At 42.3% G+C, this 15769-nt stretch overlaps 1 protein-coding gene across 4 annotated transcripts in view; it reads right to left on the bottom strand.

The window, feature by feature from the left end:
• The window catches only part of CEP112 (centrosomal protein 112), a 2536355-nt gene that overhangs the window by 439794 nt on the left and 2080792 nt on the right, over positions 1-15769 (bottom strand). For all 4 annotated transcript variants that reach the window (XM_085617276.1, XM_085617275.1, XM_085617278.1 and 1 more), the window contains one exon: positions 8677-8739. In XM_085617276.1, coding sequence (XP_085473402.1) covers positions 8677-8739 — 63 coding nt within the window. The remainder of the gene's footprint in view (positions 1-8676; positions 8740-15769) is intronic.

The following is a 15769-nucleotide window of genomic DNA, read 5'->3' as shown; positions in this document are numbered from 1 at the left end:
CGCAATACATCTACCCACTGCTATATCGATTATGAAATGTAAAGCACACACGAAGGTTACTGATACCATTTCTCAAGGCAATGATTTAGCTGACAGAACAGCTAAACAGACTGCTCAGAATCGCACATTAGACATGACAAAGCCAATAGTTCAGACACCAACACAGTGTATGACAATTAAGGATCCCACACTTGACGTAATTGACATACAGACACATGCCACAGCAGAAGAAATAAAGAAATGGACTGAACTAGGAGGGATCCAGACAGATCAAGGATGGATGACGAAAGAGAAATCTGTATGGTTTCTCCCTGATTCCATGGTTCAAGCCATTATAGCTACAGTTCACAGTCCAGCACATTTAGGAGAGAAGGCTATGCTAGACAGCATTCAGCACATTTGGTTCAACAAACATTTACGAGCAGCAGCTAAACAAAAAGTTCGTACCTGTATGATATGTTGTCAGTTTAATCCAGGAAAGAGTGTTCCCGTAGAGCAGGGTGGATTTCAGCCTCCTGACCATCCTTTTGAAGTCCTCCAGATGGATTATATTCAGATGGAACGTTGTCGAGGATTCAAATATGTCCTCGTAGTTGTCTGCGCTCTCTCCCGTTGGACAGAGGCGTATCCCGTATCAGATTACACTGCCCCGACTACTGCCAAGCAGCTAGTTCGAGAATTCTTCCCACGGTACGGTTTACCACGTGTTGTATATTCAGATAACGGCCAGCCTTTCTCATCCGAATTAATGAAACATGTCTCACTTTTGTTGGGATATCAGTGGAAATTCCACTGTGTCCGACACCCCGAGGCAGCAGGTCTCGTGGAACGACATAATCAACTTTTAAAAATCAGATTGTCCAAAATATGTCAGGAAAAAGGTGTGGACTGGATAGTAGCCTTACCAGTTGCGCTATTCTACATGAGAATGGTAGCACACTCTCGAACAGGGCTATCCCCGTATGAGGTGATCTTTGGTAGACCACCGAATATGTGGGGGACGCCTATACCCCGTAAAATAACTGATGTTGACTGTAATATGCTGACAGATTACCTGGCTTCCTTGATGTCTGCACTACAATCTTCTCGTTCACAGGTGGTCGCAGCTTTTCCTGACAACACTGAGGTGAAACCCCATGACGTGGTCCCCGGGGACTTTGTCCTGGTTCGGAATTTTGATAGGAAAAGCCAATTGGATCCTAGGTGGAAGTTGCCTAAGCAGGTCCTGCTGACGACCAGAACAGCTGTGAAGATCGAAGGACGGAAAGGATGGGTGCATTCCACCCATATAAAAAAATTTCATGGACTACCTTCAGATATAGACACTGTGCCCTACACTCCCTCACAGACTGATTCAAAACTTCCTTTTGTTGAACAAAATGACTCTCAGTGCTATAAACAGAAACTCAGGTCCAGATCTAAACTGTCGGACGATTTGATTGTTTAAGTCCTCTCCAAGGTGAAGCGGTTGAATCTGTCCCGACATGTATCCCTTAGGTCTGAATGATGCAGAGTCCAGAATCATAATGAAACGACATGCTTATTGTAAATTACTGCGTAACCACTGTATTGTGACATTATTAATTTTGTTTTTATTGAGTATTTTAGTAATTATTACGAGTATGATTTTGCACATATATCATCCTGTTTCTAAACGTGTTTTCAATATAACTGATGAACATTCTTTTAGTGACCTACCGCCACATGAGTTGTCCTATAGACTTGCGCTGCGCAATAACACATTCATTAGTATGTTACATCATTCCCATCAGACTAGTAATGCGACCAATTGTTGGGTGTGTGGCCGACTCCCTCCCTATCAGAATAACAAAGGAGTTCTGCCTTTCTTTCCACATCCATTTACACGCAATGGCTCCTGTGGAGCATGGTTTAGTTTATTAAATTCCATAGACCCAGACACAGCAGTTTATCAACAACATTGGATATGGGGAAATTTAAATCTAGTTTTATTCAAAGTCTGTCACCCTAATAAGGAGGGTCACCCCAGTAGAACAGGAACTGATTTAGAAAATGAAGTGTATAAATTAGGTAATTTTACGCCTAATCTTATGATTTTGAATGTCAAATCCGAAGTTGAACTAATTCTGCCCACTATGTCAGTATTTCCAGTAAAGGGTGAATTATGTGTGAGAAAAGTTGGTTCCATACATATGGGCCATAGCCAATGCGTTACTACAGTAGAATATAGTGATCAAGGCAAATCTTCATTTAGAGCTTCTCGCCATTCTTACTTTATATGTGGTCAGACGGCATATATGCGTCTGCCTCTAGATTGGGATGGTACCTGTTACATAGCATTCCTTCTGCCACCTGTTTTCCTAGCTCCTCCTGATTATTATCGAAATGTTCATTTAGTACACAATAGAGAGCGAAGAGATCTCCCAGTTGTCGATTATACTGAGACGGCATGGGACAAGTATGTAGATTTCAATAAAGGTATCTTTCCCTATATAGGTACAATATCAAATAGTAAGCTGATACGCAGACTCACCAAGACTCTTGAAGCTGTAGTAAACGAGACTATAGCCGCCCTAGGCAATCTGACAGAGGAACAATCAGTGATGAGAATTGTTGTTCTCCAGAATCGTCTTGTCCTTGACGTCATCCTGGCCGATAGGGGCGGAGCTTGCAGGGTCATCGGATCCAGCTGCTGCATTTTCATACCAGAAAATTCGCCATCTGTATATAAAGCTATAACACGCCTTCATAAAATTGTAAGCCAGATACACGAGAATCCAGGCACTTGGACGTGGTCCGGGTGGTTTTGGAGTGTGATATCAGCCTGGGGATGGAGAGTTCTATCCTTCCTAGGTATTGGCCTTCTTATGCTTTTCAGTTGTTGCATATGTTTGCAATGTGGACCAGCGATTTGTGGTCTGTGTGCCACATCGTGTATTCCACATCAAGGTTTTCGCTCAAGATCCCGGAAGAAGAAGGAAGAAGAAATGATGCTCCATGAGCAAATCGATGGAATGATGAAGATTGATGTCTCGTGAAGGGCAAGAAGGGGACAAGGAGGGAATGTGGAAATGTGGATTTTCCTGGTCAGTTATGTCCCCTATCTTGGACCCCAACGGTTCTATATGCATGTTACAAGTACATGTATGTTCCCTCCAGTTCCAGTTTCTAAGACGCAAACATATGTGTGTCTACCGTCAACATGTTCTCTGTCAGATCCGCCATCAATGGGCTGGATATTCGATTCCTAAGTATAAAAGGCCACCGACTTTATATGGCCAAGTTACTCCATTTTTACAGTTCAGGCGAGTAGGCCCGATTCTGTCCTCAAAGCCTTTCCCTGCTCTCTGTCTCTGACAGCTTCAGCTTGAGCTCGCATCTGTATCCATGAACTTTGTCCTACTCTCTGTGCAGCTAACGGTGCCTGCCTCGGCCAGTTTTCGCCTGTCTGCCAAGAAGTTGTATTTCACCTTCGAATTATCTATTTTGCTCTTCAGCCGATGCATTCTTGCCTAGTAGTTTAAGTAAACATTCCTCCAGTTACCAAGCAAAAGGCCAGGCTTCTCTGTCTTCATGCAAGTGATTCATAGCCCTGTTGCTATGGAAAGTTTTCTGCCCCTCGCATCTCATATAGACACTTAGACGCTTGTACACGCACATAGTCAGTATAGAATAGATTCTGTCCGAGAGTCTCTTCCTTGTGGATAACATAGTTCTTTAAACATAGGATGTTAGATATGATTTGGGATTAGGATGACTTGACCCCAGACTTCTCGTCTCCACATGTAGAGCTAAATGTCAAGTCCCCTTCACCCCCTAGTTACACGTCAATTACACGTCATGCTGCTGCGCGCGCATCTATGCCAAGTATTATCTTATAGATCCACCTATGTCTGATAATGCAAGCCAATTATGTTTCTTTTATTCCTTATTACGCCTAGTTTCGATTATGTCACTGTTACGTCATTTTTCTTATCAAATGTTACGCCTTCTACATTCGTTTCATTGTAATGCACTTATTATAAAAATGTATGTCTGTTAATAAGTTATTGTACTTCACTTCCTGAACCCTCGTGGTGACGGAACCTGAAGGCCGCCACTCGAGTCGGCCATTTTGAATGGAATAAAGCCCATTAGAAAACCTCTTATACCACGGATTCTGCCTCTTGTTATTTTGAGCTATTTACTTTAATTTAAGATTCCGCATGAAATTCAGTCCGGTAATATTTATTTTATTTACCACAGTATAAGTCGTAGTTTTGAGGCGATCGCTACCTCCCGCGGTGATGCTATGGCATCCTGCCTCTCTGACCTCCGCCTGCCAAGTCACTCGTAGTCGTGTCAGGGGGTCTGTCTGGTTATTGATGAGTTTCGGGAACGTGAGGGAAATTGCTTTTTTATGCAAAAAGTCGGTCAGGAGTCGGTCTTCTAAGGGGCGATGATTCAGGGAGTGTATCTGTCACTGGAAGTGATGTTTCTAGTGCGTGTTTCACCTGCAAGTATCGAAACCGCTCCCCAGGGGCCATCTCATAGTGCTCCTGCAGGTAAGTAAAGGTGACTACCTTGCCCCCCTTCCATAGGTCCTCTATCCTGGAAATTCCTATCAAGTCCCATTCCTGAAACCCTTTACTATTTCCCAGGCTGCCCAGTCTACCAGTGTCCCACAGTGGGGTGTGTTGCGTAAGTTTATCGGCCCATCCGAGGTGTTGTGTCGCTGTGTGCCAGACATGAAGCATGTGTGCAGTCGGCCCAGGAATCCCTTTCGTTTTCCTCTTATTATATAGCATCCTATTCATTCCTCCAGGTCCCAAGGCCACCTTGTCTAAGCGAAATGCTAGATCTTTATCCGGCACATGGAGCCATTGATTGATTGTCGTCAGTTGCGAGGCCCAATAGAATGCCCAGATATCAGGCAGAGCAATGCCGCCATCGTACCAGCTCCTAACGAGTTTACACATGGCTATCCTCGCAGGTTTATTGTCCCAAAGGAGATTGGTAACTTTCTGAGTTGATTGCCTTGAAATAGGAGTCAGGCACACAGTATGGCGTGTTGTGAAGTGCATATAAGAATCGAGGCAAAGCCATCATTTTAAAAAGAGCCGCCTTACCCAGTAAGGTGAGCGGCAACGTCTTCCAGTGTCGAATTTCACGTCTCAGCCTGTGTAGTGGTGGTTGGAGATTGAGCGCCCAGAACTCGTCGGGGGCTGACGTCACATGTATTGCAAGGTGCTTAAAGCTATCCATTACCATCTTGACCATACAACCCCGTGGCAGTTTAGGAGGTGGGCCATACAGGTCGTAAAGAACCGATTTCTCCCAGTTAATCGTGTATCCCGACACCGATCCAAACACCCGGCAAATATCAAGTAGTACATTGAGAGACCACACAGGAGAAGCTATGTATATCAGAACACCATCTGCGTAGAGGGATATCCGGTCCTCCCATCCCTTCCGCCATCTTAAGCCTTGGATGGCTGGGTCACGTCTAACACACGCAGCCAGGGGCTCCGGGACCAGCGCAAATAGGAGAGGCGACAGTGGGCAGCTCTGTCTAGTCCTTCGCCCCAGCATAAATTCCGTTGATATGTGTCCATTTGCTACTGTATTTAAACATTTTCAACAGATATTCCAGTTCTGGAATTGGAGAAGATATTTAAGGTCAGATCAGTTTTGACCCTTACCAAAAAGAGTCTAGCTGAAAACGCCCAAAGAAAGCTGGAGACTTAAAACACAGTCTGAAATTGCTGTAAACTGAGCAGTTGCAAAAAAACACATTTTGAAAGGAGAAAGTTTATGACTCAATAGTCAATCCAAAGCTTATATGAGGATGCCCTTGAGCAGAATATTTTAAAACGTGTGCCATTCTCTTCAGTATTAAAAACTATTTGTACCAAAATACATGATGAAGGTTACTAGGATGTGATTACATAACTGACTACAACACAATACAAAGCATTGGAAAAGCCAATAGGTTTCACCTTTGGGACCTATTTACGTTGTAAATGCCTTTTAGTCATGCTGCAAGGCATTGGCAAAATGCTCTACAACAGGTCTAAAATATATATATTTTTTTAAACCTTGAGAACGTGGCTGTGTTATTTTGTATGATCTATTACGCATGCACACCTACAAAACAACAAGTGTGCCATGTTTTTATTTTTGCATTCACCAGTCTGAGAGTCTGAGATTGATTGGTAAATAAATACAACATTACTTAAGGGAGAAGCACACCAGCGACAAAGCAACGCAGGGGGGATGTGCGGGGGGATACACGCAAGGACAAGTGCAACACACAGGTGGCAGAAGAGAAGCACATGGGCAACAGAGATCAACACAAAGTAAAACAAGGAGAAAAGAAAAAGACACGAAGGACACAACTGGAAAACAAAAGCAATCTCACGGAGTGCTTAGCCAGAAAGAAAAAGTAGGGCCTGAAAATAAGCAGTGGAAAGACATAAGTAATGAGGCTATGCTCCAGGTGAGGGACAAACATAAGAAGTGGAAGGAAAGACCACACAAGATAACAAATACAAAAGCAAACAAATGAAAGTGACAATAAAGCCATCCAATGGTAAGCAACTGGTAGGCTTTAAGCCCACTGTAACAAAGCATAAATGGTGGCTGGGAATGTGGGCACCCACAACTTAATCAGTATGAGAAGTAGATAAACAGTTCAGTCCGTACAACAAGAGTCCATATCTCATTTGGTGCTCTGGAGGAGGACGAGCCACCTAATCTTCCTCTACCGGAGGAAATCCAAACCGAATTGTTATGCTATCCGAGCACACAAATAGGTTAGGCGTCGAAGTCATGGTATCAACAGTTCTTTAATACAATATTCCGTTCCGCCCTTATACTTAAACTTTCCACTTGCTAACACGTGTTTTGTTTATACAGTGTAGGCGTAACAGCAGACTTCATCAGGGCTATATACATATGTGTGATGCTTCATTCTATAATGCGAATGAGCAAGGTCTGTACAATGCATTCGTTCCAATGGTCAGGAGCAAGAAATGTTGCTCTTTGAGTGTTCCGAGGACTGGTATAGTGGTTGGGTGCCTGCGTCTGATGCAGGTTGAAATTTGTGAGGACGGTAGTCTTGTCGAATAACACATCTAAGCCAACTGTAAGCTGACAATATGATTTTTCAGAACCAGAATGCTTGCACTGTCTGGTAGGCAAGACCTAAAGAAATCAGACACGCTGAAAGATGTGTATTTACCAGGCGCAACATAGACTTTCCTTAAAAAAGACATGTGTGCTAAGCATATTTGCATGAATTTTAGTCCTATTTGTGAATTTCATACAGTTATGCAATTTGCCTTAACCTGCATTATTAAACTCAAACAATATCATTATATACTTCAGATTTCTACTGAGATGTACCCCTCTAGTTATGGATTTCACATTCCTTTTGTGTATAGTGTCCATGTATTTATTGTTGTTTAAGGAATTTAGCTCCATCTTATAATTAAAAAATTTTCTTTGACATGGAAAGCCTTTACAAACTGTTATGCTAAAATGGCATTAAGGTGAACAGCAGGGGAAACAACCTTTACAACACAGTCATTACATCGCACTACATTTACAATGCAGTCATTACATCACAACATCCTTTACAAAGCATGTCACTACAACGCAGCCATTTAATTGCATGTCACTACAACGCATGACACTACAATGCATGTCACTACAATGCAGCCATTACATCGCATGTCATTACAACGCATACCATTACAACGCATAGTACCCCTACACTATCCAACACTTACCCTACTGTTGCACAACCTGGAGTTAGAATAGAAATTTTTACCCATACACTATCCAACACTTACCCTACTGTTGCACCCCCGGGAGTTAGAATAGTAATTTTTACCCCTACACTATCCAACACTTACCCTACTGTTGCACCCCCTGGAGTTAGAATAGTAATTTTTACCCCTACACTATCCAACACTTCCCTTAAATGTTAATGTAATGGTATGCGTTGTAATGGTATGCGTTGTAAAGGTATAATGCGATGTAATGGAATGCGTTGTAAATGTTGTTTTAAAAAATTTGTTGTAGTGGCATCCGATGTAAATGTATGCAATGTAAAGGATGTTGCGATGTAAAAACTGCATTGTACAGGCATGCGTTGCAAATGTATGCGTTGTAACGTCATACATTCGTACAGCAGTGTCCTAAGTATAGTTTAAGATTGCGCTTTTCCAAATGACATATTACTGTATCCATCGTTACACTTTTTGTCCATTATTGCACGCAAGAAAGGAAGTGTATGTTTGATGTAAGAGGAGTTTGCTGAAGTTAGCCACGCTGAGGATGAGTGTGTTTGTGGTGACACATCCCTGCGCCCATCTAATCCTCTCTGGTTTTATTTCCACACCTCTAGCAGACCCCTTCATCAGACTCTTATGATCTTCAGTCCCACTCATTCCCTCGGTTTCCCGTGATCTGCCCATCTCTGCCCCCATGCCCCCATAAGGTCGCCCATGGTTTTCAGTGTTCTCACACTACCTCACTAGGGAAGGCTCTTCTTGAAGGTAGCATTAAATAATTTAAGATAACTGACACTGTTGCCTCGAAGGCTGCCCGTCGGAAACAAGAACTGGCTCCGCCTGTGGGAACCTCCAGCTTTTTTACTCTACTATGTGCGCCACCATACCAGACTGTTCTGTTTTCGGTCACGTGGCTCACCTGCGAGGACTTGGCAAGCTTCTGCGAGTATTCCTTCTCAGACTGCTTCAACTTGATGTTGGCCTGAAAGACACACAACACAGACACACAAAGAGAAAGGAGATTAGCTCGGATGAAGAACGTGTACAGACACTTTGCCACTGACCCCTCTCCTTGGCACCTCATTTACATGCCTATCTCTAAGCGCGGCTGGGCGCGCTGCCAACTTAAACGCCCTTTTGTGGCAGCCAGAAAAGCACAAGGGCTCGGCTTTGATCTGCGGCCAACTATTCATCACTTAGAAGGCGGGGTAGAGGGGCTGGCAGGAAGAATGCTACCTCTGCTGCCAATTATTAGAAAAACATAAAGGCTCTGCAGATGAAAAAACACCGAAGTGTATCCCGATGACTTCACCCGAGTAAAAACAGAAAACTCACACACTGAAAGGAACACAGAGGCTCCGATGGAAACTGGTGAATGTATGTATGACTACCAGAGGAAAAAGAGAATCATTTGCAACGTGTCTAGCTAGGGCTTTATGGCACTTGCTTTGATCCGAATGTTCCACCCCCTACCTACTTCTTATTTGTATACAGCTTGTTATCCCTGAAAAGCTCTCTGATACCCTAACGGGTCATGTTTGCGCTCTATAAAACACAAATAAATAAATATGATCGTTAAACATTTTGTGTGCCATGGAAGAATGCATGTTTGAGGTAGCACCACCACAACTGTGACATTTGAGTTTTGTGTTTGTTTCAAGGCAATGGCACCATGTTCATTGGCATTAGTACAGTACAGATTCACTAGCACTCAAAAGGGCCGTATAGACTTTACCATAGAAAGAGAGGGTGGGAACACACATAGCAGAAGATAAAGTAAAGATATAGCAAGAAGAAAGCCAGCCTGATCTCAGCCAGGAAGGCGTTCCAGACCAGATTCAACGATGTAGGAGTACAGCCTGCAACACAACTTTCAGAGAGTGGCTCTGGAGGGCCACAGGCTGTGCAGCGTTTTGAGACCATCTTCAAGTGCACACTAGACCTGCCTGGGGCCAGGCACATAAATCGTCTTCTCTGAGGGGTGCTAGGGGATAACTTCAGTTCAAGGGTGCTCAGTTACCAGAGACCATGCTGAAAGAGAAAAGTGGACTGACTGTAAATATGAAGCTAGAGTTACTCATGGCAAGCCTTATTTATTTATTTATTTATTTATTTATCTATTCATTCGCCTCCGACCCCAGCTGACTTGAGGTCAGAAGGTCGCCACTGTCACTCAAATTGAGAGGAGTAAGCTTTGGGGTAATCCTTCACACCCTTCCTGTCCCCCACTTACCAGTGGCACACCGACTTCCCTCTAGTTGCTGACCTCCCGTTGTTATTGAGAGGATGGTCATGCTCTACAGGATCCTTAAGACCGACGACTAGTGCTGGTTGCCCACTGTTGATTGACAACTAGGACTCCCAGGATAGTAACACAAGCCAGCATAGTTTAAGAGCTTCCCTGAGGCTTAATCATAGGACAAAAAAGTTGGTGACAAAAAAAAAAAAGGTCAGACTGAAGTCCAGCCTATCAGGCAGTCCCAAATAGTTCTCTTCTTAGAGTTCTTCAATCTGGCCAGGTCTATCTATGATGTTTTATACAGGGCAGATAGCCAATCCGAATGTGTGGGGGGTGTAATCTCAACCCATCTCTTACATATTTCCCGTCTGGCTAATAATATAGCAAAAAACAAGAAGCCTGTTACAGCCAGTGATGTCACTTAGTATACCAAAGATAATAAGTTTAAGGGAAATCTGTATTGGGTGGCCCAAAATAGATGTTAGAGAGACTTCAACCCCCTTCCAAAATACAGAAAGAGATGGGCACTCCCAAAACATATGTACATCAGGGGCACTCTCCAGATTACATTTTTTACATCTAGCAGGTGAAGCTTTGGACATTTTAGAGAGCCTTGCTGGGGATAGATAGGCTCTATGTGTAGTAAAATAGTGGTTCCTCCTCAGCCAAGCTGGTTTAACAGCTGAGAAATGAGTGTTATAGGAACATTGCCACAAGTCCACCAAATCTGTCCCCGGGAAGGATCGCCCCCACAACTCTCCGGCTAGCTCAAACTCCCCATCAATAGCTTCTTCAATTGCCCAATAAAAGAACAAAATCTCTTTCTTCCCTGCTAGTCTATTAGCCAGATGTTCTTCCAAAGGGTTCCCTAACCCTATCGTTTTTTTAAAATCCTGTGACCAGCTTTTTAACTGCAAGTATTTAAATCTAGACATACCGTCTTCCAGTTTCTCATTTAATTCGGTCCAAGATAAAAGTGTTCCATTTTCCGCTAAGTCTCCCCATAATGATAGTCCAGCTGTTTTTAGTGGGACAGCCAACAAGTCTTGAAGACAGTTAGGAGTTCCTGGACCATCCCACAAAGGAGCTAGCCTTGAGTAGTATTCGAGGCCCGTTAGTTTTTTAATTCTGGCCCAAATCTGAGCTGCACCACCTAGGACTTTTAGTCTAACCTTTTGGAAAAACAATTTGTCCCCATATTTAAATAAAAAACCTTCCTATGGAAGCCCTGATTGTTGTAACATAGCTAAAAACATTTTACCTCTATCCGAAGAGTCTGGAGATTTTAGCAACATTCTAGAGTGCACTAGCTGAAAGGCCCAAGCATAGTACTGTATATCGGGAAGAGTGAGACCTCCTTTCTCCCTTCTACGTCTTAATTTTTTCCACGATATTCTGGTGGATTTATAAGCCCATACGAACCTGTTGATAGCTTGCTGGAACTTATCTATCAATGGTTTCTCAAAATTTAACGGAATCGTATTAAATAAAAAGGTTATTTTTGGTAAAATTATCATTTTTATTAGATTTACTCTTCCCAAAATAGACAATGTAGACAATGGAAGATGGACCCAACCCTTCATGAGTTTTTGACTCTCTTTTAAAATATTCCCAAGATTTACTGCAGCTATCTTATCTATCTCTGGGACTATTTTGACCCCTATGTAACGCAACTCACTCTTGGTTTGGTATCGGCACTCCGGCAGATTCTAGGTCATTAATTCAGTTTTATCTGCATTAATCTCATAACCAGAGACAAGGCCGAAGTCTCGCGCTAGATCAATGACCCGGGGAAAAGAAGATTCTAGATCTGAAGAGAGGACAAGAATATAATCGGCATACAAGGCTACTTTCCTCTCCCATGAACCGCTCTTAAATGATGAAATAGCTGCCTCATCTCTGAGACGCTGAGCAAACGACTCTATGTATAGGTCAAAAAGAAGAGGGGAGAGGGGGCAGCCCTGTCTGGTTCCTCTTTTGATTTTAAATGGCCTGGTCACTCTACCATTCACAACCAATTTTGCTGAAGGCTCGCTATATATGAGACGAATGGTTTGACAGAATCTAGGCCCGAGATTAAATTTCTCAAGGACTGCCATAAGATATTTCCAATTGACTCTGTCAAACGCCTTGGTTGCATCCAGCGTCATTGCTGCCAGAGGAAGAGAGAAGTTAGAGGCCAGATCTATTGCACCAATGAAGTCATGTGTAAGGTCAAAGAGGTTTTTGCCTTTTACAAAACCCTTTTGATAAGTATGCAGTAAATTCCCCACCACTGCCCCCAATCTATCTGCCAACATTTTTGAAAATACCTTGTAGTCTGAATTTAACAAGGAAATGGGTCTATATGACCCACATTTTGTAGGGGGTTTATCAGCTTTCAAAATTAAGGTGATATTTGCTTCTCCCCATGTGGTGGGTGGTTGGACTCCGTCAATTAGAATTTGGTTAAAGACCTCTAACATTACAGGAATTATTACGTCCCCTAGTTTTTTATAGAGTTCGACGGGAAGACCGTCCGGCCTAGCGGCTTTACCCTTTTTACACTCTAAAAGTGCCTTCCTCACTTCTTGAGATGTTATTTCGGCCTCTAAATTGTCGCGTTGAGTTACTCCTAATGTTTTGGTTTTAGCCAATCTTGGATATATGTTCCATCTGGATGTATTTCCACGTCATACAATTCTTTAAAGTAGGCGTGAAAGGCCTCTCCTATTTCATCTTCCTTGCTTATTAGCAATCTAGTGTGCATATTCTCAATTTCTTTGATGTAATTTCTGACTCTATCCGATTTAGCCTTCCAGGCCAATGATCTCCCAGCCCCCTCTCCATATTCAAAGTGAGCGAGTTTACTCACCTCACACCTATTGGAAATCCTGGTCTGGATTATAGTATCCAGAGAGATTTTCAAGGATTCCAGATCTGCCACTAATGTCTGACGAAGTTCCTGTTCCTGGTCAGTTACTTTATTAATCTTCTCCTCCTGCAACTTCAATTGGCGCTCAATGGATGCGATCTCCTCCCTATATTGTCTATTCTTAAAAACAGTTTTGTTTGTAATTAGGCCTCTCAGAAAAGACTTCAGGGCATCCCAAACAACCATAATATTTGCCGAACCTATATTAATATCCAAGAAAGATGTCGTCTCCTGGATTAAAAATGCAGTTACGGCGCCATCTAGAAGGAGAGTACGGTCAAAGGTAAATACCTTCTGTTGTTCCTTCCCCAACAGGTCCAAATCTACCCAAACTGCCGCATGGTCTGATAAATGGGGTGTCAAATAGTCGATCTTCTTAATATTTCCTCGTAGATTACTACTAATTAGAACATAATCTATTTGTGATTTATGTCTGTATTTTTTATTATAAAATGATACTCCCAACTGAGAGCCAGATCTCTCCCTCCATATGTCGCATATGGCGCATTGCTTCATCATTGTTTTTAAATATGTCCTGGATTTAGAAGGGGTGTTGGCCCTACTTTTTGATGATTTATCCAATTTTGGATTCAATACTATATTGAAATCTCCTGCAAGAATGATTGTATCAGGAAATTCCAAAAGATAGTTTTTAATGTTGACGGATCATCCTGGTTGGGGCCGTAGTAACCTACTACCGTAATAAGTATATTTTCTATCATGATCTTAGCTATGACCCACCTGCCACTTGTATCTGTTCTAACTTCCTGAAGGGTAGCGTTCACTTGTTTTTTTATTAAGATAGCCACACCTCTGATGCTAGCCGTCTGGCATGAGGAGACACAGTGATCCACCCACCTAAGCTTCGTACAGAACTCGCTAATCTCTTTTTTTAGGAGGTGCGTTTCTTGTAAGATGAATATTTGTGCAGGTGAATCTCTTAAATACTGGAAGATTTTCTCCCTCCTGTTTTTGACTCGCAAACCGTTCGCGTTCCACGATAGACATTGTAAAGTCCTCATGGGGGACGAAAATACTGGGTTTTGACTTTACCCCATCCAACTGAGATAAAAGGCGAACAAGTTTCTCTTTTTTCAACCCCCTGCCCCCACACCCGTGCTCCCCCTTCCCCTCCCCTGACACACCCCACCCTCCCCTGGAGAACCCTACCCCCCATTTGCCTGGAAAAATCCAGGTTCTACCGGCCGGTAAACTCTAACCGCTCCAGTTTTATTCTTTAACTATTTTTTCAAAGCTGTATGCATCGTCTTCCTATTTTCCTAGATCATCTTTAGGAGAAAAACCTATAGGTGTAGATATAAACAAATTACTAGTGTACATATATATATTTTTATTTTTTTCCCCCCTTTTCTCCCATTTTTTTTTTTTTTTTTTTTTTTTTTTATTTCATTTGACATTCGAGGGGAAACTAAGAAAATCATTTTAAATTCTCTAGGAGATCGTCGACTTCCTGCACAGATTTGGCAAAGTACATTTTATTAATAAACATAATTTTCAACTATGCAGGGAATTTTAGTTGGACAGTTGCTCCCAGTCTCTTGAAATCCTCCATTCTTTTACCCAACTCCCACTGTCTATCTAAAGTAGTACGTGAGAGGTCCGACCTTATTTCAAAGGAGAAAGAGGAATCGCCTGATTTTAATGTTTTCAGTTTAAGAGCAGTTGTTAATAGTTTCTCTTTCAGAAAAAAGTCATAAAATTAATTAAAAATGTCCTCGGTTTTGTCCGATTGGGATGCCTCCTAACGGGATCCCTATGGATTCTTTGAATGTCCTTCTTTATTTCATCAACTGATTCTTCAAGCCTTATGTCAATTTCTTAAAATCTTTACCCTGTTCCAGAGATGTGATCCCATAAAAGGAATTCTCATCCACCTTATTGTCTCCTACATAAGCACTGTAGAAGAGGCAGGTAGGCTTCTGAGGAAACATACAGTGGAATCAAATATCAAGCCAAAGTCCTTGGCTTGAGGAAAAAAAGTACCATGGAGATGGTGTCCAAATACAAAGGGAAGGGGGAACTGAACATTTGAAGGTGAAGTATCAACTGAAAAGCCAATTCTCTCACATATTCAGTGTTTAGATACTGAAATGAAATGTATGCATTCTCCATTTTATCAATAATACAAAAAAAATTTTTATACGTATAAAAACACACACTAACCTGTCCAGAAAGGTGCAACTTAAGATAGGATTTCATAGAAACTACAAGGAATGTCTATTGTGTTTCAGCCCTTCCATGGACATCGATACTTGAGTACTAGACATTCAAGGTGATACACACATGTTTTGTGCAATCCACCACTCTTGTAAAGTATCAAGGACATGCATGGCTCTAATGAATCAACAAAATATACTCAATGTAAACGTTGTAGCCCTATAGCTTTCACTGAACTTGCTGCAAAATGGCTCTTTGTTGTGGTCTCGGTACTTTATGGTGTGTTCTCGCTTGGTGCTGTCCTGGTTCCAAAACACAAAATCCACCCCAAGCAAAGCAGCAGGATGGCCTTCAAAGAGGTGTTGGTGCATAGTTATGTACTTGTACTTGAGATGAAGGGTAATAGGATTACAAGCCAATGTTCTCATTTTCATACCCTAGACAGACAAAGGGACTTGAGGTGGGAGGGAGAGGTGGGGGAACAAAGATTTAAGAGTGAGTGAGAGTCAGACATGTTGGTATACCTCGTAAGTGATAAAACATAAGTAATATCTTAAATATCCACAAGATTTCAAAGTGAAGCCACCCCATGCTACTAATCCCAGCAACTTCCATCATCATAGCTATCAGTACTGGAGACCCAGCCCAGCACGATGCACAGTAATGATGTGACAAAAATCT

This window comes from Triturus cristatus, chromosome 7, assembly GCF_964204655.1.
Source record: "Triturus cristatus chromosome 7, aTriCri1.1, whole genome shotgun sequence".
In the NCBI taxonomy this organism is placed as follows: Eukaryota; Metazoa; Chordata; class Amphibia; order Caudata; family Salamandridae; genus Triturus; species Triturus cristatus.
This window is presented reverse-complemented; position numbering and strand designations above follow the sequence as displayed.